The sequence below is a fragment of the Phallusia mammillata genome, chromosome 1 (assembly GCF_965637545.1).
Source record: "Phallusia mammillata chromosome 1, kaPhaMamm4.hap1.1, whole genome shotgun sequence".
NCBI classification, from domain to species: Eukaryota; Metazoa; Chordata; class Ascidiacea; order Phlebobranchia; family Ascidiidae; genus Phallusia; species Phallusia mammillata.
In genome coordinates this window covers 24770920-24797925 of record NC_137252.1, presented here as the reverse complement: position 1 = coordinate 24797925, position 27006 = coordinate 24770920, and the positions used below count along the sequence as shown (strand labels likewise).

Genomic DNA, 27006 nt, shown 5'->3' with positions numbered 1-27006 from the left:
ATTGAGTGTAATACAGTTGTTTTTACAAAATTTTCTCACGAACAAAACTTAAAAGTTTTGCAAACAAGCAAGTTATTTGCATATCATTTTTACTAAATATAGTCAATATTTTATATTGTACCTTAATATTTGTCAAACTTTTTTCACCAATTTGAAGGGGTTTCCCCTTTTCAAAAACTGTTCAATTTCGGGATCAACATACCCGGCGCCAAGTGTGCCCGATTAGTGCCAATGATCTAAAATTTTGCATGCATTTGTTTTGCAACGAATTTTCTGTCGCCAACGACAAATTTTTGAACTTAAAAAGTGCCAAAAATAGTTTTTTGGGTAGCTGGTGGTGAACGCATTTAAAGCCATGGGAATTTTGCTGACAACTCACCCCCCTCATATCTCCTCTAATGAAATGGAACTTTGTTTTGACTTTGGTTTCCTCTTCTGTGGACTGCCTTTCAGATTGTAACAATGACTCAAATAAAATTTTAAACAAACCAGACTCAAAATGTCACTCAGATTAACGAAGTAATTGTTAATTTGTAACAAGTTGGCCAGGAAACGAACAGCAGGAGCAAAAACTTCACTACAAGAAACGGTAAAATAAAATTCAGCTGCAAGAAAGTACGGGCAGGAGCAAAAAGGGCTGAACAAAATATGTGCACAAATATTGAACCTAAACAACAGTACCATTTAAATCACTTTTTTACAATTTAGAGATGAACTAAGGAAAAGTCATGATTATTGTTTCTTTTGTTTATGGACGATATTCGGGTGGTATCAATGTCTATCACTTGAGGCGCTGCTGGTTAGTGGGTGGACCGGGGTATTGTGGGACGTGTTTACGTATTTGAGGTTGCAACACGAGTTCAAAAGCGCCACAATAAAATACAATAAGTATTGCTGTGGGTAGAAATATTACAAGTTTACTACGTCAAGCAAGTTCATTAACAAGCTTTGTGTGGTCAACCGCAGTTCAAACCAATATCGCCACGACCCGCTTATTGCAAGACAACGAAATGCTAGACCAAAAAGCAGTGAAAATCATAAAAGCAACTTTAGAAAACTCGAGATGATTGTGATGTTTGTTGCAGTACATGACTCCATAATGCATTTTACAGCTTGTACATTGCAGCCTATCACAGTATACACTTCAACATTCTCAAAGAGGAGAAATAAGGACGAGCCTCAAACTAGCAAACGTATATTACAAGTTGTTCTAACATTTACGTTGTTCGCTTGTAAGTGAATTCGGCGGAAGTAGAACGTTTGAAGCATTTTACATAAAGCAGCATAACGAGTGACAGAATAAGTCCGATGACATCACAAGTGCTTGGATGATGATGATGTCCATGAATTTATATGAAAGCAACAACCGCAGACACGTGGATTATTATGTATATATGATGTCACTTGAGTCACTTTTCAACATACTCGCCAACAACAAGGTTGCTCTCCAAGTTCAAAAACATCTTTGAAAAAATGAACGCGACATGAATTGGCAGCACGCTTATATCATGTGACAGGGAAGAAACTTGAAACAAAAAACAGGAGCCGCAGGACTTTGTCCCCCGGGGTTAAAAGGTTAACTTCGACGCCGCTTCATTGGTTTCCTTGTTAAAAGCAAGTGCTGCTCACGTCATTAAAGGGTGACGCAGTTTATGAGTAAATGGTGATGACCTCACGACCTCCACCTCGTACCATCAGAACTCGATCTAAACCTTCAGTTAGAACTTCAAGAAATTCGATGTCTGCAGTGGTCAGTGATATGGGGTTAAGAAAAATAATAACTTTCTGAAAACAGTTAGTGCTGAAACAAAAATGATTGACCCCATTTATTTGCAACCCCAAGGCAAAAACATTTTTGGCAACCAAAAAAAGAGGTTCTAGTCAAAATAATCCAAACGCAACATTAATTTACCGAAATAGTATGTTAATCAAATCTAATGCCTCAATGCAAAGCTAAACTTAAGTTTGCAAATACGAATGTATATCAACTGTAAAAGGATACAGTTTGATTCCCTGGCAGTGTTTGTCCCCTTCGGTGGTCCAGGCAGGTTGAGGATGACCAACTTTGCTTCGTGCGATTTGTTCACAATCACCTCGTTCAGTTTTACAGCTGTGTGCATGCGGCGGACATTCGTCGATTCACTAGAAAACACCAACGTTAGTATGCCTCCAAATATTGGGGATCTCAAATACATGGTTTGGGAAACACGATACACCGGTTTTGGAAAAGGCCATAATTATTAAATTGCAACTATAAGTAAGAGTCACGGTCTCAATGCATTCGATTTGGGGACATTTGCGACATTCAGATGGCCTTCTTGTTTCTTTGCTTTTAACCGGTGGTCCACAACTTAGCATTGCCTCTGTTCTCTGCTTGGTGCATCACAGGCTACATGTAATACAGCTATACTAGATAACGAAATCAACGTAATATGACTGTGTTTCTTGACAAGAATTATTTCAGGTAGATTGGAATTCACGTTAACATACCTTTAAAAGAAATTCGAAAACAAATTTTGATTAGTTTGTGTATCTTCGAAGGACGATCTACTTTTTTTAAACCCAGGCCAAAGCCCTCAAGATTTTTACTTACGGTACTATATTAAGCAAATTGCCAAATTCTTTTTTCTTTTTCTTTGGTTGTTCCTCTCCATCCATCTCATTGATTTGCTGGGCGGATCTTTGGGCCAGTTTGCCAGGTGTCCATGTCATCTGTACGGCGTCCGAATTGACGCCGTAAGAAAGGTCGGCGGCGTTTGTGGCTTCAACGGCGGCGCCACGGCTTTCCTGCCGGTTCAACTGCAGTTTTCCCATCACACTGGTAAACTGTAAATATAGAAATCGTAACCATTAAAATAGAAATCATATGCACAAGCAGGTTTTTTTTAAGGTTTGGTTTGGGTGACCGCTAAGTAGTTTTAAGAGACCGCAAGTGTTTCATTTAAATAAGTCCAAATTTGCAAGTCCAAATTTTGGGAAACCGCTGGAGAAATTTGAAACACCTTAAAAAAACACTGTGCACAAGTTCTTGTGTTTGACTGGATTCTGTTCAGTTAAACAAGTCTTTATCTCTGAAAAACGCCTTTGGATGTTGGCATCAAACCAAAGGTAAGCCTGTTTTGGGCTTTTTGTTTAAATCACACTTAATAATAATAAAGAAAATAAAAAGAGTAAAAACACAACACAACAAACGAAACTTATGAAATGGAAGCATTTTTACAAAATGAACCGAAAAGACAACAATGTACGATGTGTGAACATGTTAAAAACAGTCAAGTTGCTAGTGAAAGGCATTGTCAGCTTTTTTGTCAGGCCAGATGTGATAGATAGGTGGATTGAAGCAGATGAAATAAAAGTTTTATCATGAAATAATATTTGTACTAAACAATAAACATGCAATATGGACCGTTTTAACTTTCGAGTCTATGGTTAATTGTCACTTAATGTTTCACGCACTACAAGTGCTTATATAGTGGCATGATTGACCTTCCATACAAGCACAAAGTACATGGTGTGATATTCTCTACCGTTAGTGACCGGCAACTGACTTTACGCCCTGATCATAAAAAGTCTCTGCTGGGCTTGGATTAGACTGAAACATGAACTAAGAATTTAAACAAGAAAAGTGGCTTTCTGATATACTTCCATTTTATATATTCTATACAATATTTACCAATTTACTATACACAATTTTATCTACATACATGATTGTTAGTGTTCAACAATACCGTTTTGCCTAATTTATACATGACTTAAGTACTGATTCTTGAATTGATTTGTCAAAAATAAAGAAGATACGTTATGACGAAAAATTCGTAACGGTGTTGTAATGCCTCCAAGTTGACCTTTAGTGACCCATGGTTATGAGACGGCCAAGCTGACAACGAGAATTTAAAGACCATTTATCGCGGCGTTCGAAAAAGTTAAGTTGATTAAATTTCATATTTATGTTAATCAACGATGTTTTGCCTGACATAAACGAAACCGAAGTACGTTTATCGAGTTCGAATTACGTCTTAGGTGTAAAACCTGCGCCAAAACTGAAAATGCGCGTGATAACTCAATAAAACGACACAGCATTGCTGCACAAAAAAACAGCTGATTACTAATCACCGAAACGACTGTCTCGTAAAACGTCTGTCCAGACGTCAAGCTGAGCACTCCCGCTCTGCCGCCTTAATCGTAAACCATTGAATTCCTCCCTTGGGACTTATATCTAACTGATAGCGTACACACATTATGGGTTGTAATGGTAACTGGCAAAATTTTAAATACTAAACGAATATCTTGCTTAAACAATTGTTAACTTTTTCAAATATTTCTGCACAATAGGGCATGTATTTCTGCCTTAAAATTAAAACCGTTTATTTCGGGGTTTAAAGGGTAAAAAATGGGTGAATCCGAAAAAAAGATACAAAATTCTTTAAAAAACTTTACATTGCACCAAACAACAAAGCATGAAACTCCAAGATGCTGTACTTTAGTCAGTACAGCCGTTTCAAAAATTTTACGTTTTGGGGGCCTGTGGGTGAACCGCTGGGTCAATCGGCGTCAAACTTCAGGAGGATCAAATTTGGATTATTAACTAACATCTCTGTAAATTTGAAAGGGGAAGGGGACCCATAATAACTTAGATCAAAACAAAAGCCAAACACAAAAGAAAAGTAACAAAAACTCGCAAAACATACAAAGCCGCATGCTCAACGACCACAGGTGACGTCATGCACACGTAACACACGAGTAACGTCACATGTATCACGTGATACCTCGCCGTTGCTTTCAGGCGTCGGGGAATCGGGAATTTCCCCGTTTTCGTTGTTCTGTTGTCGGTGATTGCTGGTCTTGGTTGGGGTACGAAAGCGAACGCTTCGAGAACGTTCGATCACTTGACCGACCTTGCATTGTTACGTCACAGTGGTTACTGGTTATGTATTATTCGTGGCCAAACATTAGAGTTTAAAGGGAAATTTTGGGTTGAAGTAACATTGTTTTGACAACGTTTGTAGAAAAAACAAAAACAAAATTCGCATTATTATTAAGTTGTTCCCACCCAAACGCAGTAAAACGTGCATAAAAAACGGGCTACTTGCAAAATCATTCAAATTACACACCCTTCAACAATGTATAACACTCGACAAGCAAATTTTACCATTAGTACCAAACTGAGCAATCATTGTCACGTCACACCCTTATTCGGAAAAAAGTAATTATGACGAACATAAAATAATTGTTTTTACCTCCCGTTCAGATTCCTTCTTACTGAGGTTGAGATGTTGAAGAATTTGTGTTCTCTGCTCCATCATCAAAGTCCGCTCGTACGTGTATGCTGAGATATCCGAGTTTTGCTGAAAAAAAATGTGCCCGATGTAACCAGTGCCAGTGGGTAGTGCGTGTGTATGTAATACAGTATTATAGATATACTTGCAACGTCAATTCGTGGACACAAAACTGTAATGCACAAATCGGCAGACTGGCTTATTTTGAACTCAATATAATGACTAGTTTCCCTATTTATGTCAATATTTTTACACACCATTTCAATGACTTCGATTTCGGCGTCGATACGAAGGTGATACAGAAAAGTTGCGAGATCCTTTTTCATCTGGATGCTGTTGTCTTCCAGTTGCGCCACAGTAAATATGCGCGTTTTGCAGTGTTTCCAAACCTAGTAAATTTGAGCAACAATTTCTTTGAAAATTATGATGAGAATATCCCATTATTAACAAAGCAATGTTGCAATAAAAACATACCAGAGATAACAAAAAGTACATTAAAGTAAAACGAACAGTCTAAGTATTATTGTTAAAATTATTGTAAAAAAGTCTTTAAACAGGGGTGGGCAACATGCGGCCCACGGGCCGAATGCGGCCATTGATTAAAGGTTGTGCGGCCCGCAGAGACGCTTGGATTTCAAATGCACTGGCAAACGAGTCCAACTATTACATATTTTTGAACAGATTTATGCGCCCGATGCTATTTTTCTGCGGCCTAGCAATTTGTGGCTAGAATCTAATGCGATTTTTACTTGCAGTTAAACATATTTGGTAAGCAAAAAAGAAAAATCACCTTGTGTTATACATAGGTGCAGCCCGCGATCTAATTTTGGCAATTGTATTTGGCCCCACAGTAACAAAGGTTGCCCACCCCTTACAACTTCAAACTTGTTTCCCAATTACAACTTACCTTATGCTGTCTTAGTAGGAAAGGTAGGAGCATGAGCATGCCTCCATCATGTACAACCCACCACACATCAATAGTGCCTCGTTCAATTTTGTCATTGCGTTCAGGGAAGTTCATCACGTTCTTAGGCACCAGAATCGCATTGTGACTTGCTGATGCTGCGCGCACGCCATCTAGCGAAAAAAACGACTTTTTCAAACAGTGGCTCTCAATGTGGTATGAATCGCCCACTTGGTGTCGTTTATAACTATAGACGGGGCGCTACACTGCTTTGAACAGTTTGAAAACACTTTGAATGGAAAGTAATTTATTTTTACTGAAAGTTGCTATTGTATTTACTGAGAAAAAATATTTGGATATTTTAAGGAAAACAGAAAAGATCCATGGTTGGTTTATTATCAAAATAAAAATTTTGAAAACAATCAATTTGCAAGAATTAAGATCTTACACGCGGCCGATACAAACGACGTAAAATCTATTTATCGCAGAAAAACAAACAAGCCAGTTGCTTGTTAAAAAACTCAGTATTATTGTTTCACTAGTGGCTGAAATGTTATATTGTTTATGGTGGTCGTAAAAAATGTTTTTTCTTCAACAAAATGAGGCCAACCTCGTTCTGGTGTCATAAAATATTATTTACTTGGGCTCATAAAACTTTGTTGGTAAAGGATGTTTCTTTCTATTCGTTTCAGCTGGTTTCAGACTTTTAGGTTTAATCCTGGCAAAAATCCAGCCGGTTTACATTTATTCTCGGCGGGCAAAGCAACACCTTGAGTTTTGCACATTTCACAAATTTGCACAATCAAGAGCACAATTTTCACAAACACAGCTTACCAAGGAAGACTTTGTACGAACTCGGATCAGTACTTTGACGCCACCCGTAGGGCCATCCAATCATGACGGTGTTATGACGTAAACCTCCAAGACCAGACGTTTGGATAAGAGATCGTATTCCTTGCGAAACATCTTCGGAAATCAGAATTTGTTCGAATCCCTTGACCTTATGATGTTCCATTGCTTTCTTAAGCTCCTACAAAGTAAGGTTTAATATGTAAGATGGCGGTTTGCATAAAATGATTTTCGGTGTTTGGTTTTTATCTACAGGGGCTCGCAAACTTCTTCACAAAAGTAAAAATGGGTAGTTTTTCCCAATTTAACATGTTTGGCTTTAAAATGTTCTTCTTGGATGATTGACCTAGTATTCTTTAGATTTTTGAGAAAGGGCCTTATTATTTGACAAATATTGTTTAACTTTTTTTGATAGGTTAAAAATGAGAAAAAACACACACAAGCTTTCATCTTTTATCAAAAATCATTTTGGAACATTTTGTACATTCAAAATCTACAATGGTTAAAAAACAGCAGGTGGTAAATCTCAAAAGTGGAAAACACAGCATGACTCTCACAGTCCAACAAAGGCTTAATCCGTCTTGCCTTAGTCCAAAAAACATTGACAAAGAACGGCAAACAATTTTTCACCTGTTCAGCAGCTTGGGCTTCAGGATACTTTTCAAGGTAATTTCCTTTCAGCACAGAACTGACGATGGTTAAACCCTTTCCAGCTTTTAGTTGCTGAGCGAAAGCTAAGACCTGAGGGTGGACGGGCTGAAGGTTTTCATCCATTTTCATCAAAACCAAAAGTTGAGGCCTAAATAGAGTGAAAAAATTAGGGAAAAACTATAGGGGTGGACAGGTTTTTTTAAGGTTTGGTTTGGGTGACCGCTAAGTAGTTTTAAGAGACCGCAAGTGTTTCTAAATACCAAAAAATAGCCATTTTTGCTTAAACTGTAGTTACAAGTCCAAATTGTGGGAAACCGCTGGAGAAACACCTTAAAACTAGAAGAGTGGCTTTCTGATATACTTCCATTTTATATATTCTATACGATGTTTTCCAATTTACTATACACATCATTTGATCTACACATATGATTGTTTTTGTTAACAAAAACAAATGGGTCCCCATACGCGCGTTTGTGCGGATTTACAGTAAACAAATGTTGCGGTGATTTTTAGATTCTTAAGGACAAATTTTTAGAAAGCATTAACCCAACAATAAAAAAAATTGTTCGTATTCTTTTTGCACTATTATTAAGTGTATACATAACAAATTGTTTTTCATTTAACTTTGTTTCGCAAAACGAGTACCATTGACCTGTAGTAACCTCTCAGTGTGCACACGCCAAACGACTGTTTGATCTTTTGACACCGTTTTCAATAGCATGCCGTCCTTAGTGTTCAACAATACTGTTAAGCCTAATTTATACATGCATTGAGTATTGACTCCTAAATTAATTGTCAAAAAACGCTACGTTATGAAGAAAGTTGAACTGTGTTTGTAATACCGACTAGTTGACCTTAAGTAACCCGTGATCATGCGGCGGCCAACCTGACAACGAGCATTTAAAAAAACATTTATTTGGCAAAAAAGTCAAGGTAATTTTTTCATCTTTTCTTTGAAAAACAAAGTTTTTCTTGACATATACAAAACCGAAGCACGGTTATTAGGTTTAAATCACGTCATAGGTGTAAAACCTTCGCCAAAACTAAAAATGTGAGTGATAACTTAATAAAACGACATAGCATTGCTGTGCAAAACAGCTGATTTCTAATCACTGAAACGACGTCTCGTAAAACGTCTGTCCGACGTCAAGCTGAGCCCTCCCGCTATCGTAAACCAGTGAGTTACTTTCTTGGTACTTCTGCCTACAGTGTCTTTCTTGACCAAACGAGCGTTAGACACATTTACGTTTCGGGGGCCTGTGGGTGGCCCTCTGGGTCATTCGGGGTCAAACTTCTAGAGGATCAAGTTCAGATTGATAACTAACATATGTCCCAATTTAAATAAATTTAAAGCACTCCTTCTTTACCACACGAGCGATAAAAACCAGCGTTAAAAATTTTACGTTTCGGGGGCCTGTGGGTGAACCGCTGGGTCATTTGGGGTTAAACTTATGGAGGATCAAGTTCAGATTGATAACTAACATATGTCCAAATTTAAATAAATTTGAAACACTTTTTCTTTACCAAACGAGCGTTACAAACCAGCGTTAAAAATTTTACGTTTAGGGGGCCTGTGGGTGAACCGCTGGGTCAAACGGGGTCAAACTTCAGGAGGATCAAATTTGGATTATTATCTAACATCTCTGTAAATTTGAATAAATTTGAAGCACTCTTTCTTGACCAAACGCGTCTCACAAACCAGCGTTAGACAGAAAAAAGAAGAAAGAAAAAAAAATACGGACAAAAACAATATGTTTCAGGGAAGGGGACCCATAAAAACACTGGGGTGGATATTCAAACCAATTGCATTTTTGCCAAGCAATCACTTTGGTAACGAATCGAAAGCGATTTGAAGTGTTTGTTAAACAAAGCAGACAAAAAGCCAAACTCGAAATTGTAATTTATACTACAGACGTCGACGTTTCAAAACCAAAGAGGTATGCACTAATTTGGTATTGCGAAACAACACCAGAATGCACCTTAGGTGTATTACACAAGCAAAAAGAACACAGACACAGGCATTTAGCGTTGGTTAATTAAATTTACCTCCAGTTCTTGGTATGCGGTGGACGATCTTCCAAACGAAGCAAAGCATATCTTGCAGTTGTGAGTTGCAGACCTCTCAGTCCATCTCCCCATTCTTTCTCCGCTCTGGAATCACAAAAAAAAACGACTTAAATCTACTTTTTTGTAAAGCTGCAGGCCAAGCAAGCATACAACTTGTGTAAGGACAAACTCAAGAATGCTGAATTGGCTTTTTAAAGTGTATAAGCTAGAAATCGGTATTAAGTGAAAATACAGTTTGCGAAAATATTAAAGCAATACACTTATTTTTGAAACAACAAATCCTGTTTTTATACGGATGTCAAATGCATTCTTTAACTACCATTGTGCAGGTATTACCCAATATATCAAGAAATTTAACAACGAGGTACAGTTGTTCACCGGCACTGCCGCGGCTTCCTTGGTGCGAAATTTATAACTAAGGTTTTGCAAACGACTTGATGTGCATATTTCAATACCGCGCTACTGCAAATTGCTCTGCAAGTTTTGTTACTTACCCGCAATATTCGATGTACTTGTAAATTCCAGCGGCCAGTGCGAGTGCCACCAACGCATAATACCAACTCGATATGAACATGAGTGCTATGCACATCAACATACCGACGAAGGATAATATCCTGCAAAAACATTATTAGGTTAGATTTAAGATGGTTATTGAAATGGTTGGTCGCTGTAAACAACGGACATCATTTTTCATCAGCAGCAGATTTTAGAAAAACGCGAACATTTTTCACAACTTACAACTCTGCTTAAACGCACAGGGTAATTTGTTTAAGTGGTTTTCTTACCAGTTGCCACCTTTTCTGTAGTTAAGTACGCCATTTTTAAAAAAGTGTAGAGCAAAAGAAATTGGAAAATCGTAGTTTTGAAGCCGTTACACCATTTTTAAAACTTTATTTTCAGTCTATAGCAAGATTTACAAGATTGAAAGCAAGTTCAACATATAACATCTTTCGAACTTACCAATGGTAATATTTGAACCTCGGTCTCCAACTCGGCGTGTCAAGTAAAGTTTGCAGAGCACACGCCAAGTTGACGAACATGTAACACATGAGGAAAAACCTAAAACAACAAACAATTCATTTTTCAGAAACTATGTACAAAACTATACATTAGGTGGTATTTATCTACAATTTTTGTGCTGAGCTATAATTTTAAACACCTAATTTTTTATATGCTAGGGCAGGGCTACTCAATTAGTTTTGTGAAAGGTCCAGATAGAAAAGGTAAAAATACCAAAGGTCCAGACACATCTGTAAATAATGCAACATGTCTTAGCCAACTTTGGTTATAGGTATTGAGGAAAATAGTGGTACAAATTTAACACATTTCTTCAAGCCAAATGTTTCTGTCAGCAAAACAAAAGCTTGAATTGGGCACTGACCATAAATTAAGTTTTGGCACGACGACATACAAAATACAGTTTATCTAGTTTTGCAGGATTACTTCCTAAGCCCTCAGGTAGTAATTCAAAATTCTGTTATTGCGTCATAGATACAATTGTGCGGAAATGCTCCTAGCAGTACTCCGAGAATGGCTATGCGGACTCGAGTTAACTGTCGCTACATAGCAACGATCAAGAAAGTAACACACAATATAGCGTAGGTGGCCGCAATCAAAAGACCGTCGGGGTCCAAATCCAATGCCCCAAAGGGCCGGATTTGGACCGCGGGCCGCCATTTGAGTAGCCCTGTGCTAGGGTGTCTATTTTTTCTGTTTTGTATTTTTTTCTGTTTTATTTTATTGCTTGTGACTTTCAATAGCCGATTGAAAAATATCTTTTCAAAAAAAATTTTCACTAATTTTAGGTTGCGATTTTATATAAATTGGCATGGTAATTTTACCGTTGAAATGCAAACAATTTCAGCAAAACACTTACCATTTTTTATGTGTCATTTTAAAAACTTATTTATATATACGGACAAGCTTATATGCATTTTTAAGGTAATATTGATTTGCTTACATTGTAATAATCGGTGCAACCAGATCAAGGTCGGCGATCAAAACACCGATCAATGAAATAAAAACTGTGAGAAGTAAAGCCCATGTTGGATCGCCGTTTGCCTTACTGCGTCCAAATACCTGAAAAGAAGATAAACATGTTGATACAAATTGAAAAACGAATGTGTTCCCTGAAGGGTACACATATCGTTTTTGTCCGTTTTTTTCTCTTTTTCAGTCTGACGCTGATTTGTTTCAGCCGTTTGGTAAAAAAAAGTACTTCAAACTTTTTTTTATACTGCACGCGATAGTTGGTTATCCGAAGTTCAACCCCCAAAAAAGTTCGCCCCAGATGACCTAGCGGTTAACACACATCAGGCCACCAAACCGTGTATTTTTGCTGTACATTTGAAAGTAAATGACCCAGAATTTTCATAATTTATTGGTTGATACAATAAAAAGAGTTTGAAAGCATTTTGTAACTTTTGTATATATTGCGGGTCGAACACTAGTTACTTTTGATCTAAAAACTTCGAAATCGATCAATAAGTTACAGTAAACCTAGGTTAAAACGGATTCAGCAAATCCAGATATTTGTCTAATTCGGACAAAGTCTGAGGTACAAATGATTTGTAATGTAGCGAGGCTCAATCGGACAACCGTTCATCCTGATCTTCGCCTAATCCGGACAACTTTTTGGGTCTAAACGGGTCCGGATTAACCAACGTTTACTGTACTTATATAAATGAAACTTGAACAAACCTTTAAAAAGGGAATAATATTGTCCTTGGCAATAGCTTGGAGTAATCTTGGTGCACCAGTGAGAGACTGTAGCCCCGCCCCAATGGTTGACAGGAAAGCACCAATCAGAACAATCCATTTTGAAGGCCATGCTAATTTTGCCACAATTAGCTCATTGCCAATACTTGCACCAAATCTAAAAAAGGAATACGATCCAAATTGGCATGCTGTGTTGTTTAATTTACACAAACAAAGTAACAGTCAAGTTGAAGAAGATTTTAAACACAAATTTGGTGAGATTAGAAATATGTTACACGTTTCTTGGGTTTACAACAGCCCAGAGTCCGAACGAAATTCGAACCTAAAAAGTATAAGCCCCAAATCGTATTTCAGAAGTCCGTTGGGAATGCGAAGTTAGGCCCGAATCAAGCCCGCAGGAATCTGTTCGTTACGGTAAAACAGAACTCGGTAAAACTGTGCTTTATCAAAAACATGTAAAAAAATTGAGAAGCTTTGGCCTAAAAAAATCTAAATTTTTAGCCTTCCCTAAAACAGAAAATCGTTTAAAATGTTTCCAAAATGGGAATATGCAAGTGGACAAGCTGTCACATTCATCTCGAGATTTAGCATTGTATACTTACTTGTCGCGAAGCAACGCTCCTTCCACACAAGTCCCGAAAAACACGACGCACGAAAGATCTAGAAAAACAAAACAAAAGAAATTTAACCCAAAATTTATACCATTAACTTAAATCCGCAGTTCTTAAACTGGGTATGCCAGAAGTCAGAAGAAGTATTTGTACAATTTTATGTAACATCAGATTTTGCAACTGTATTAGCAAAAATTTGACAGGTGAAGTGTTTGCGCACAAATGTATTATTGTCTTAGTCTTATTTGTGACATAGTAAATTTTTCTTTAATCATTTGCTACGCGAGTATAATCTGACGAAATCAAACAAAATAATCGTGCGTGTTAATGTGGCAAAACTTTTCCCAAGAAAAGTAAACTTTTTATTGTTCACATTAGGCATCGTTTTCAGTTTGATAAAAATATGTAGATTGGACCGAGAAATTTTTTTTCCTTCATATGTAAGTTGACCGTTATGACAAAAAAGTTAAAAAGTTTGACGACCACAAGCTTAAATGGCGAACTCAGATTTCATATATTGAACTTCAGTTTAATATAGTTATGTTGTCAACTTACATATGAAGGCGGTCGTCAGGACAGCACCAATCGTTCCCTTTGGAATAGAACGTTGAGCGTCTTTCAAGTCTCCAGATCTGTTTGACCCAGCCATGATACCTGAAACGTTAAATAGGACCTGATTATAAAGTTGGTTGCATCGAGTTGTTTGCAAACATACCAGCTTCAAATGTGCAAAACCATGTTTAAGGCTGCGCAGAGTTGACGTGGAAACCGGGCTTTACAAATGGAATTACAGTTTTCAAAATTTGTAATAATATTGGACTGTTTCATAAAAACAGAAAAAAGGCATAAATCGTTTCTTCTAATAACAGAAATATATTTTTATATTTCGCCTTATTAAATATGCATCGTCAGTTAATAAGGCGAAATATATATTTTTCAGTTATTAGAAGAAACGATTTATGCTATTTATCTGTTTTTACGAAACAGTCTAATATTATCATAAACAGAAGCAAAAATCTTTCTTTTATACATTTTATTGTCTGTGGGAGATTCGTTAAATGACAAAACTGTTTCAGCTTCAAAATTTGTGTTCAGAAATGATTTAGGAAGGGCTGAAACTTTCAGGTAAACACAATCGCCTTTAGGTTTCATAGGTTCCTTTGTTCAAAGAGTACTGGAAATACAAACAAATAGGTCAAATCTCCCTAGCAGCGATTAGTGTAGTAAATTACAACGACGTTTTCATTCAAAAGTTTAAAAACGAAATGGCTAAGGCTATTAGAAGTGAAATTTCTCAACAACAATCAAACATTAACTTAGTAAGTCACATTAATTGCTGTTTACCCCAGCGGACCATGTTACTAGTATCTATTTCTGGTATATTACCCACAACTATGTAACGTTGGTTGTCTAGCAACGGAACCGCAAGTTGAAATCATAAAGTGATAAACAGCGATTGCGTCATTAATACGTGATAGGCGTGGTTAGTGCGAGTGGTTACAATATACATTCAAAGTTTCGAAATAAGTATGTCCAGTTTTAAACACTCAACGATTCGTTGAAGTATAGTTTACAAGTATTACACTTTTAATGCTCGTTGGTGCACAAGAATGCGTTTCAAGAAAGAAGTGATATTGTTTTTCCTGTATGTAAGACGACTAGGGGTGCTTTAACTTCTTCAGCGTGGTTATATAATGGACAAGACAAAATAACCTACCTGTTCTACGAAGCCAAAAACACCTATAGATTTACAAATCTTCTACAAAAATTCCCAATTTGTACACTGTATGCGAAATTTATAAAAGTTTTACTAACCGCAAATCTGCTAAACTGGTAACACTGGGGTATACTTAAGTGACATGGTGGATAAGAAACTGACGTCTTTTTACATGTGAAGCGATTTTGACATGGACTTTTACATGGCGATTAAGGTATTGGGCACCCCAGCATAGAACCAGAACCTTTTCAAACTATCATCCGGTCTATACAACAACAAAAACTGAACTGAACCTGTTACTGATGGGAAAAAGATCGCAAGTAGAACAGTGAAGGCTGTCATCTGGTCAGCAGTTAACCACGGGACTGGTTTGTTAACACCAGCAGGTTGCGTGTCGTCCGCTACAACAGATGGTAGAGATGAAGATATGATGGGATCACCTTGTTGCATGTAGTGGCTTGGAATGCCGTTGTCTGAAAAAGAGTTTTTATGAAAAAAGGTTATACAAATGTGACTCTTGTGTTTGCGGAACTGTCAGATTTAGTCACTTTTCAACACACAGTTTTTTCCATGCTATTGTGGTTGTGAATGTTTCTTATATAAATTTGTTATGCTGACCACCCAGGTAAAACACTTAACTTACCTATGTGAACACTGCTTGTGAGTCCAGGAATTCCACGCAGCGTGGATACTTTATTGGCTTCGTAATATGCATTACATGTAAGGTTTGAATTCGGATCGCTGGTGTTGGAAAAAATACAGCTGCTGTTTTGCAGGTTGGTGGGTAGCTGGGAAAAAGCAATTTATTTAGTATTGAAAGTTTAAACCAGTGGTTCTCAAACTCGGTTTTTGGGGCCGCATGCGGCTCCCAACTACTTATTTTGCGGCTCGCACCAGACCTCAGAAAACCACCAAACATTGCTATTTTAGCTTTCAAAGTAATAATCTTTAGTGATTTTCTTAAGGTTTCGTTTTTTGGCGGCTCTCTACACACTTAAAAAACTACCATTTGGGCCCGACAATAAAAAAGTTTGAGAACCACTGGTTTCAACCCTCTATTTCTGGTGTGTAGGGTACATTGGGAGATTTTGTAATAATGACATGCAAAAATATCAACAGTTCGGTATACCAATTTTGGAGTTAAAACAATAAAAAAAAAGTTTTTACATTGATGTAATTGTGGTTGTTTTTTCACTACTAAATATGGTGGTTATAATAAGAAGCTTCAGAGCAAAATCTACTGCATCGGCTTTGAATCACTTTTAAATACTTCCTTACAGGCTCTCATACAAATGTACAATGAAACAACGTATTTAGTCTCACTAACAAGACATACAGAAATTACAGAGAAAACCATTTTTAGCCCAGTAAGCATGACTGCTATGTCACATGATGGTAAAAGTAAAATTCTTATGACAATGAATGTTGGATAGCCCAAAGGCAAAAATGTTAAGTTAATCACACTTTAAATGTTTTGTTCATGTTGCAAGAGAAGTATAGTATGAATTTTGACTGCATTGATTGTCAATCACTAAAACAGAGATTCACACAAGTTTGAGGGAAAAAAAGATGTCCTAAATTGCTCACAAATTTAAACCAGCAAACAATGGTTTCATGCCAGCAACGGCTGCAAAATCATGTTTGAAATAAAAAACCACAAATATGTTTTGAAAACCTTAATCAACCTATACAAAATTGTATGTCATAAACTGATGGCAAGATTGTGAACTGTGATAATGGTAAGGTGGGAAGACAGGACTTGTAAATACCTTCTGTGGCCTTCTGGTGTATTAACATACCAAAGAGTTTTACTGATAAAAGTATTAATAAAACAGCAGTTGTTGTCACAGCTAACCCCAAATGGGCCAACACAATAAACTTTATGTTTACCCTGCTAATAGACAAGGGTCTCAACAAGGAAACTTGGAGAGGCTCTTGCGCAACTTCTGTTACGTCACAATAGCAGGTTATTACGCCACAAGCAACTCACCATGGAGAAGGTTCCATCCCCATTGCTGACGTTAGCGATTTTTGCACAAACTCCTCCATCCAAATTGACAAGACGATTTCCCACAAAGCAAACTCTAAGAAAAGATGACAACATTAGAGTTAACATATGCTATATGTCAGTGATCCTTAAAACTATTTAACGCTCATTTCCCTCAAGTTTACGTAAAATATCTTATTTCCCCTTGACTATTATAACTGACGGTCCATTTACGTATTTAGTGATGTTTTGTGTACGTTATTCCTTAAATGTACTAAATCATACAAAAGTTACTTTTTCACAAAAACGCCTAACGAAGCATTTGTTTCGACATACCATCTCGTATCCCCTGGTTTTGGGCATACTATTACTGGTTAAGAACCACTGTTGTAATTTAGGGTAAGAGCAAAGTTAACAAACATAACAACTTTGCTCGTAAGTGTGTAACATTAAGGTTGTTTTATTAATATTTAAAAAGTGAGTGTCGTACTGTAAAGCAGAACCAAACACTACAAAGTTAACTGCACTAAGTTATTCAAAAGTCCACTAATTTTGGTGTGTGTACAGCTTAACACACCGCTGGTGACGCAAGAGACCTTGGAAAGCTACAAAACTGGAGTGGAACTGGGAATGTTCGTGACGTCACAATGCACCGAGCATCTTCCGTTAATGAGATGCACGGTGCTCGACCAAACAGAACATTTTCAGTTTAGGCCCATCCCTACGGTAACCACCACTTTTTTGCACAAAAAAACTCACTCTTCTGTAGACGGTGACACAGCAGAAGCGATGACGCCGGCATAAATGGCCACGATTGAAATGACCACACAGGCAAGGAAGACGGACGCAAACTTGTTGACGTATTTCACCCCGACGAAAACGAGAAGCGACATGACGCACAAAAAACACGTCCCGTACACACGGTAGTTGTTAAGTAGAGCTCCTTTGCCGTCTGGGTCGTTGACATCTCCGAAAGCTGGTATTGCAGCTCCCTGTGCGATGTATTTCTGTGGGAAACAGTAGGATTTGAAATCGAAGTTTACCTTTACGAACGTCATGTAAGAATTGTTTAAGTGTGTTTTCAATTTCTGTATTTTCGGGTTTTTTAATTGCACAAAGCTGGCTTATGTAGTACACCAGCGGTTCCCAACCGGGGAGGAATTTTAAAACTTGAGGGGACGAATTTACTTTAATTTGTACATGTGATTAGTAAATAGACACTTTAGCTCCGCAAATTTAACCCTGTGCAGTTGATAAAAGACCCAATTTTAAATCATCTTTGTATGGTTTAACATCTATAATATAATATTGGGGAGGAACTAAAACGTCTTAAATTGTTAAACGAGAAAGTCGTCGACAGAGCTCGGAAACCATTGTCCAACACAAACGGATTTTTCTTGTTACAAAATCAACAGCCTTTTCCACGATAGTAGGTGGTCGCGTAATTGCTTTGGCTTACGAACATACCATGCGAAGATTACAACGATTGCACGTGCCCTGGAAATATGGCAATCGCCTTTACTGTAGAAACATCACTTGTTCGCCTTGAACATCAATGAACAGTGGAACAACAACATACAATATGACACAAGAGATTAATTCGTGTTGTCAGGCCATGTGAGGTGAAAAGGTCAAGTTACAAAACCCGGTCGATATTCGATTGTTGATTCAAACACCAAGTGTTATTGATGATCCTGTGCTTAGGATTTCTTATGTAAGGCGCAGCTTTTAAAAGAAAGGACGGGTTGCTTCACAAGAACGATGAAAGTAAGTTTCTATTAATCTATGTGCTTTTAACCACCAGTCGCAAAATGTGTAGGCTTTGTACGCGTTTCTATTGATGGACTTTTTTGTTGCAAAATGTAGTGTTATTAAGATGCAAAAAGCATTTTGTAAAATAATTTAAGACGCTTTTTTGAGAAATTTTACACGCTTTTCCAAATAAAAAATAAAACTTTCTTAAATTAGTGTGTGTTTTTATATTTTTATATATTCCATACAGTTTTTTGAGAGCCTAAAGACGACTGAGCCAATCAGTTTGGTTTTAGCCGCTTTAGTGTGATATAAGAGTAAGACTGAGCAACACAGCTGTTAAAAAGAACAACTACTTTCTTTTCTGTCCCAAATAGTTTAAGAGTTGCGCGTGTTGCTTATTGTGTATTCACCATCAAATGAGCAAAATCAAAAGTTTAAATCCGCACATCAGCCCCATTGTATAATAAACTAATTAAATGGCGATTATCCTAATTTGCTGAAGTGTAAATGACATCCTTTCATTTGTTTCATATTTCCTAGCCCACATTTCGCAGCGGAAACAATAAATCGCTACATTCGTCGACCCTAATTCTCACTTCCCACAATGCCCCAGTAATTCATTATTGCGTCACAGGCGGGAGATTGTCGTCATTGTGACGTTTTCAAAAATCGTCTAGTTACGTGACAAACGCTTAATCGTGTTGTAGCAAATTGTCAAGGTTAAAAGCTCGCCACATTCCTAATTGAATATCGACCAGGATACGTGTCAATGTCAAATGACAATTTCATGTTCAAGTCTTCCTGCGCAAACAGGTTCGCTAACATTCAAATGACCTTAAAAAAGCTCCATGTGGGCTACTTCGCAAAAATGATAAATTTGATAAACACAAAATTACCTTTGCAAAAAACTTTTTAATTTGATCATCTTTAAGTCTATATAAATTACATTTTTGTCTGATTGGCTATGTTGGTCGACGTTCTAGTCTAAGATATTCCGCAATAACTATAAACCAGACAGAATAAAATACATTTTTAGCATAGTAATCAGTCCTACGTAGCGGTATTAAAGCAAGTGTTTATATCAAAATCTAAATTTACCACTATAGCGTGGCGTGGCTTTTTATTTGTGGCTGCACATATACTGATCGTACTGCAACTACACGGATATATAAAACAATCACAAACTTACCAGTAAAATTTCCACCGCTCCAAGGATATACATGGACGACGCAAATGTGGTTCCCAGATAAAACAAGACGCCCACTGCCCCTCCAAACTCCGGCCCAAGCGCCCTGGATATCATGAAATACGACCCACCGGCCGGGACAACACCGTTCGTGGCGATAGCGCTCATTGAGATGGAAGTGAGAAGAGTCTGCAGAAAAACATGTCCAAAAAACGTTTGGTTATGTGCGTTTACAGCCATGGTGTTATGTATGGTTTTCATGAATACATTTCTGCGGCTGTAAGTCATGTTTAATGGCTTATAGGCGCAATGCAGTCAAAATACGAAAACGAGTTTGGGATAGACTGTGCCCCGAATTCACACTTGTGCCTATATTACAGTGTGTTGCCTATATTACATGAATTTGGCATTGATTATTGCGGGCAAAAACAGACTAGTAACGGGAATCGTGCAGACATATTGAACGTCATTGACATCTTATTTTGATAGCTTTGCACAATGTATTAAATGCCATCAAATTATCATTTATGAATTATTTGCGCATCAACAACATTTTTCAAAACTTTGTTTGGGTCTGTCTTATCCTGGTCCCAAGTGGGTCTTTATTATCAATAACACGGCTTTAGCGCAGGGTTGGAAATCAATACAGTAAAGTCGTTACTCATTTCTAACCACTGTGGCGAGTAAATTGAATATTGATCGAGAAGTTGTCTTCTACGTTCTACTGTAAAGGTCATTTGTCACACGTCATAAATATCGACAGTTCCTTTATGAACCAATTAAATGCACAACTAACTTGCATAAAACAATTTCAAAGCTAAATGCATTTTTTGTTGACAATTTTTTCAACAGCTAAAGCCGGTTTAACACGCCACTGATGACGTCATTTCCATTATGACATCACAGGTAACTTACCGTGACGCAACATAATAGTACGATGAAGAAGGACTGTAGGATTCCAGCCAACCCAACGATCCATGTTAATCTGACAAACAGTATGACTCCAAGAATATTCTGGACACAAGGAAGATAAACTCCCATGATTGTACTCATCTTGAATTCCTGTCAATTTAAAATGTAGAGTAGAATAGGTAGTAAGTAGGGGTAGGTTTTGGCATTACACACAGGTTAGATAATTTTGCCTGGAGTGAAGTTATGAATTTAAAACCAAAGCATCAGACCATGGGTCCAGGAATTGCTTCTTATTAAAAACTGGGCTTCACTTTAAATGAGATACAAAGCGATCCCTGGATTGAAAAGGAGCTTACTACACACAATTGCAAAAAAAGCCCAACCTAAAATATCCCTTAAATATTACAAACATCGAAAAGCTTCCAGACACTTGGCTAGTAAAATATATTTGAACCACAGAAACAGATGTTAACCAGGCTTTTAAAAGGTTTGGTTGGTGTAATGAGCATTTTGTCGACATTTGTACCTCTTTTTGCTTGGCCTTTCCTTCCTCTGCATTTTCATGCTCTTTGGCACCTTGGGACAGGTTGGTGTAATTTGCCAAAGCTCCAAGAAGTGTAGCCACCCGAGGTCGCTCTTGCATCTCATCCTGGAAGATAAAAAAAAATGGTTACAAAGGTTGTAATTTAAAAACAAACAATGACAGAATGTTGAGCAATGTACATGAAAAATACTTAAGTTTTATCCATTTAGAAATCTTCTCTTATTCATAATTTCAAATTAGTCAATCATTTTCGTTTCAAAAAATACTGTCGTATCACCTCATATAAAGCGAAATGTCCTCCTTCATTATTTCCAGCTTCTGGATCAACAAGCACAGACTTCTTCTTTCCATTGTCTGTAAGGAAAACAAAAAACAAAATCGTTTTTTTACAACGAATGTAAATCAAACACCATGAACAAATCAATTGGAATTTTTAGGCTTTGTGTGGTTTAGTCTAATGATGAAAACACATTCCACATTGGTAAAAAAATATAATATATTTTATTATTTCAAACATTTTTTGCTATAACAAATGTTTCACAAAATAGCAAATGCAAGCAAAGATAGAATCCACACAAATCTCACAATACACCAATATTGTATCCACACAAAATCAAAATATAGAGTTGCCTAGAGCAACATAGCTTAAACTTACATGAAAATCTTCTAGAAAGTGATTTTAATGAGGATTTTCTACTTGCAACTGGTGCTGACTGTCTCCTTGCAAGTTTTTCTGACCTGAAATCTGACGAGTCATCTGCAAAATCAACAGTCACTACGGGAATTTGCCTACTTGACGAACTTTCAGACATTGCTGTTATTTTCTGAAAAACTTTTGGAGAACATGTCAGTATTTTCTGTGCTAAACACGATCAAATTTTCCTACACTATTTTGTGTCCTACACTATCACATTTATGTTCCTAAAAATTCCACTTGACAAAAATATTGCCATAAGATTTGATTTAACATTCGTTACTTAAAGAGCTAATACCAAACCTAAATTCATTTTTAAACTGATCCATCTGTTTATCTTCCATCTAATAGCTGGTTACTCAAAAATAAAATCTTATATTATACTTCGGTTGTAAAAAGCAATATGAACATAAAGAGTCATTTCACTAAAAGACACAACTTCATAAACTGAACACTGAACTTGAGAGGCAAACTAACTTTCCCACAGGCTTTAAACATATCTATCACAACTAACTTCACTCAAACAAAACAAAGGCTGTCTTTTCCTCCCTCACCATCACCAGCTGTTACAATATAAAGCACAGGCAGGATTTTTTCACACTCCCAATACATTGTTGTCCTCTTACTTTTAAACAATAGCACATGGTCATTGCAAGAAAAAGGGCTAGACTTTTATGAAAGGTTAACTAGTTGGAAAATCAGTAATCAACACAGGTCAGAGTTTGTTGTCTCTCAAGTCTTTTCCTGATTCCCTGGTGGCAAAATCTTGTTAAGCAACAAATTAAAAGCAGAAAAATAATTTGTTCAGGTATTGATTCTTGTGTCGAACTCATGACACTTGGTGAACTTTTTCCCATGGTTTAAAGAAGATTTAGATTCACACCACAGAAAAAAAAGCAGTGAAAGGTTTACAGGTTAAGTCACAATAAGTTTGAAAGGATTTATTTGATCTTAGCAGCCCATGTTGTTGTCAATACTATATTCTGTATTAAATACCAGCTATTATTTGATGTTTTCTAGTCACTGTTTGTGCCATTAGCTGCAAAGCTTAGTACAGTCCAAAACTGTAGTCTACATACGTAGAAATCAACAAAGCATATTTAGTAAGAGCCAAACACGAGAAAGCCAAGGTATCTAAAATATTTCCAAGTTCATAAAATAGAAAGTTTGATAATAGCTGTATATGTTCATTGATTTCGTACAAAGTCAAAGCTTTGGAAGCAGAACCCAATCACTGAGTTATGTAAAACAGGACAAAAAGACAACAAATCACTGCAAGGTTAGTCATAGTTTGTTATCAACAACATTTTGTACAAACCAACATCAGTCACACTAATTCAAATTTAATTTATTTCGGTAAACACAGATTGTTGTTGTTGCTGTTGTTGTATAGTTTACCAATTAGAATTGCTTTTTCTGACTGCTCGCCACGTTTCTTCACAAATGACACAGAAAAACCTAAAGAAAAAGAAGCTATAATTGGTTTGTCACATAAGAAACACTATCCACATATTATGACGTATTAGCATGTGTATTTGTATTATATTCTAATTTGAACATTTCTATCTGTCATTTTTAAATGCACTTAGGTTGTGAAACAACACTTACGACTTGCTGATGATCCTTTGTCTGGTGCAAAAACTGTGCCAGATATATCTTCATAGCCACTTTTAGCAGAGGCAACAATATTTCCAAACACTTGCGATGCCATCGTTGCAGGTAATGTATATGAATATTGCACTTACAAGTTAAATATATGCATAAATAAAAACTTTACAAAGAGATTCCTAAGGGCGCAGCTTCATCTTATAAAATATCTGCAACTGACAAATAAATCATCTGAATCTTAACAAAATCAGTTGAATTGAAACTAAACTACATAGCTGAGGTAATGGTATGTTTGTATTGTGCTGTAAAGTGCTTGCAAAAGCTTTTAACTCTCATGTTTTTTTGTTTGTTTGTTTATCTATAAATAAGCAACAATTACTAAATTTCATATAAAACCTGTACATTTGAGTTTTATGTTTGTTTGTGCTACACAAGCTATTATTGATAAAACAAAGAATGGTTTCTTATATAAGGGTTGTGTAAGCAATAAGACACAGTGCCTAATTGCTACCAAGTTATTACCGTCAGGCTTGGGTACAATATATTCGTATTGTTTGTTTAAGTGCTTGAAAGCTATAGTTGGTATGTGAACAAATATTGATACAGTTTGGGCGTCCCCAGTCTTTGTGTTAAATATGACACAATATTTTTTTCTTTCACAATGGCAAAGAATACAATTACATTTTGGGTGAAAAAATAGCAGTAATACACCACTCAACTCTTACATACAACAGTACTGTACGAACCTCAATTAATAACAGCTATCTCACATAAACAATGATGGATACTTCAAGTAATATATAGTCAACGTTGTAAAACATGACACAAACCATTATATAACTTCTAACCTCAGATATATAACACATACAGTTTTCAAGGTTCTCGGGGGTGTAAACAAAATTGTCAAACCCCTATCTAAACTATAAGTGGTTTGGCTACAATACTACAATCATAAAATGTCAACTCTCTGCAAGAGATCTTCAGAAAGTCTAAATTACAAAAAACTTACTTAACATTACAGAATAAATCTCTCTTGTAACAAGGCCTTAGTACTAAGAATAGCCAAATGAATACCGTAATACTTCCAAAGTGCTTGTCTTAAAGGCCTTCTATAAGCAACCAAATCCGGTCTAAGTCGTGACCAACATAATTGCCTTAAGTCTTATCAAAAGCCCTTTCCTGCATTATCCAATCTAATGCCTTTCCTGCCCAAAAACACACACTGGTACTATCAATACCCAGCCTCAATGACGGCTCCAGTACTGAAATAGGTAGCCACGTTGCCGATTGTTTGCACTTCAACGTGAAATCGATTCCTCTCTAAAAAGATAGATACACGCCCTGAGAACGCGCTACAGGTCAACTTACCAAAACGGGGTGCTATTTTAATTTCATTGTAACAGAATATTTAAGCGAGTGAATAGTGACGCCCAGTACGTTGACTTACAAACGCTAAAAGCTAAGCACAGTGCAGGTTATCGTCGTTTGGTGACAAGTGGAAATGCGAATCGGTTAATAATTACAGCACATGCTATTTATTTCTCACTACCCAATACCAATACCCATATTTGACTTAAAGACAATACGCTCTGCCTTCCCTTTGCGACAACACCACTGAAAGCTGCTAAGCACTGTTCAGTTTTTTGTAAGTTTGTTTAAACTTTCACACATTCGTGCTATTAGTATAAAGTCAGCTGAATCTCAACTAAACCATTACGTTTCCAGGCCCGAGTGCTATTCATGTCACTCCAAATAGGTCATACCGGAATTGCAATGCGGCGTCATAGTGAATGATTTCAGACCTGGTAAAACTATCACTAGCCCTGCTATGCTACATAGGTGACCAACATTTATCAGCAACGCCAAGCCAACGTACGCTCTGTGAATGGTTTTTGACAACAAGCAGAGTACAGACGGCTGCCTCTTGAATCACAGACCACACGGCTTGAAATGAGATGAGACTGACTAATTCTGTTTGTCTGGCTCGAAGTGTTGTACTGCACCGTGCTTTTCTGCTTGTGTTAAAATTGTATGGGTCAAGCTTACTGTCAATAAAGGTGGCCTTTTACAATGTACACTCTTTTACAAAGAAATATAAACTATTTTAAGCTAAGTGCACAATGCCTAACAACAAATCTAAGTGTGGAGTAACTTAATAAATAATTGAACTACACTACTAAAATGCAGGCACAACACCTGAAAAAAAACATAACCTTATAATTTCGACCTCTGCGCTTTAATGCAGTCGAAGAAACAAGCGGAAAAAGAGAGGGTTTGCCAAGAGCGCCCGCGGCGATTCACTCGTCTCAAAAATAACCTTTTGTAAACCCGCCGAGCGCAATTGAGTATCCGCGCGGTACGTGACTATTACGTCACTAACCTTTCTCTTGGGATTGCGACATAGTTTATAAGAGTCACCGAAAACCAAAACAAACAGCGTCTACGTTTAATTGTTTGTAGTTTATAAATGAACTGGTCATGTGGTTATGAAATGTACACCAGTTATCTGGGCCCTAAAGTTTACAACAGTGTTTGGTTATCTGTATAGACTTTTTGGTGTATTTTTAACCAAAACACAGGAACTGGGCTAAGTTGTACTATAGACCTGATTATATCTTTGATAGACAACCTACTTGTCACATGGCTACCTATATTGCATTGACAGCAAGTCAAACACAATTTAAATTGTGCTGCATTAAATGTTACATTTACAAATATTTAAAAAAAAAACAATACAAAGCGAAACATAAAACATTCTATTAATTTTCTATTATTACATTCTATTGCACACATTGCTTTACAGCAAATATATTTATTCTTAACAATGTGCTTATTTCATACAGAAAAAAAACCTGATCAAAACAACTAGCAAACAAGCTTCAAACCTGACTGAGCTCCATCATCAGCTCCTGAAGGTTCATTAGCACCAACTATCTCTATGGTTGGAATTTCATCATCTTGCTTCGGATGGTTTTCAATTAGGCTAGCCCTGGGTTGGAAAATACACAATGTTACCTATGTTATATTTCTGCTTTTTACTATTAGTTTGATGTATTTTGTTTTACAATGCACATGATTAATAACGCTAAAGCTGGATTCATTAAAAAGAAATATCGTCAAATCTCTTGGCCATAAGTGAGATGCAACAACCCTATTTTAGGAGAAGAAATAAGTTTACAAGACCGTTTATTTTCTACAACATAGGCTCGATTTATAACTACAATTACACCCATTGAAAGATTACAATTTGTAAACCAGGCAAATAAAATGTAAATGTTTGTCATTTATATTCCTGATAGACAGTTACATTTTGTTGGATTAGGGAGCTAACATGATTTTGATCCTACAATGAATTTTTAATCTTAATTTAGCAAACAAAATCAATAAACAGTATTTTTTACTTCTCCTGTGACGCAGGTTCTTGTTCACTTCCCTGTTCAATCTCAGGTTCATTATCAGCTTTTGTAACTGTAAATCTAACAGTTGACATGTTTTCTAAGGCACAAACTTAAATAAAAAAAACACAA

General features: G+C 36.7%; 1 protein-coding gene and 1 long non-coding RNA gene across 7 annotated transcripts; one reads left to right on the top strand and one right to left on the bottom strand.

Moving 5' to 3' along the window:
* Positions 1–506: 506 nt before the first annotated feature.
* On the bottom strand, positions 507–27006 carry LOC145209346 (solute carrier family 12 member 4-like). 4 transcript variants are annotated; one of them, XM_080079619.1, is made up of 26 exons: positions 26881–27006; positions 26365–26468; positions 21455–21531; positions 21160–21282; positions 20637–20783; positions 19725–19910; positions 17540–17787; positions 16784–16877; positions 15437–15581; positions 15087–15266; positions 13632–13730; positions 13068–13125; positions 12448–12622; positions 11708–11826; positions 10708–10806; positions 10242–10361; positions 9727–9831; positions 7660–7828; positions 7015–7210; positions 6184–6353; positions 5534–5665; positions 5238–5345; positions 4767–4895; positions 2594–2826; positions 2003–2142; positions 507–1742 (listed from the first exon to the last, which is right to left on the bottom strand). In XM_080079619.1, the coding sequence occupies exons 1-26, from the start codon at positions 26967–26969 to the stop codon at positions 1651–1653; spliced, it is 3537 nt and encodes a 1178-aa protein (XP_079935745.1). In that variant the 5' UTR covers positions 26970–27006; the 3' UTR covers positions 507–1650. The 4 variants fall into 4 exon arrangements, with proteins under 4 accessions (XP_079935745.1, XP_079935746.1, XP_079935748.1 ...); XM_080079620.1 differs by lacking the exons at positions 26365–26468; positions 26881–27006 and adding exons at positions 23270–23329; positions 23480–23582; XM_080079622.1 differs by lacking the exon at positions 4767–4895.
* Positions 22505–26602, top strand: LOC145209358 (uncharacterized). Of its 3 annotated transcripts, XR_013855078.1 has the most exons (3): positions 23291–23353; positions 23461–23590; positions 26323–26602. It is a non-coding gene; the product is annotated as an uncharacterized LOC145209358 (long non-coding RNA). The 3 variants fall into 3 exon arrangements; XR_013855077.1 differs by lacking the exons at positions 23291–23353; positions 26323–26602 and adding an exon at positions 22505–23150; XR_013855079.1 differs by lacking the exon at positions 26323–26602 and having other exon boundaries at positions 23325–23390.

Excerpts from the sequence above, each read along its gene's own strand:
- LOC145209346 (XM_080079619.1), bottom strand. The coding sequence starts at position 26,969 with ATGTCAACTGTTAGATTTACAGTTACAAAAGCTGATAATGAACCTGAG. Across the intron at positions 11,827-12,447 it reads ATATTATTCCCTTTTTAAAG|GTATTTGGACGCAGTAAGGC; the intron begins GTTTGTTCAAGT and ends TCTTCTTTTCAG. Across the intron at positions 7,211-7,659 it reads AAGCCCAAGCTGCTGAACAG|GAGCTTAAGAAAGCAATGGA; the intron begins GTGAAAAATTGT and ends CTTACTTTGTAG.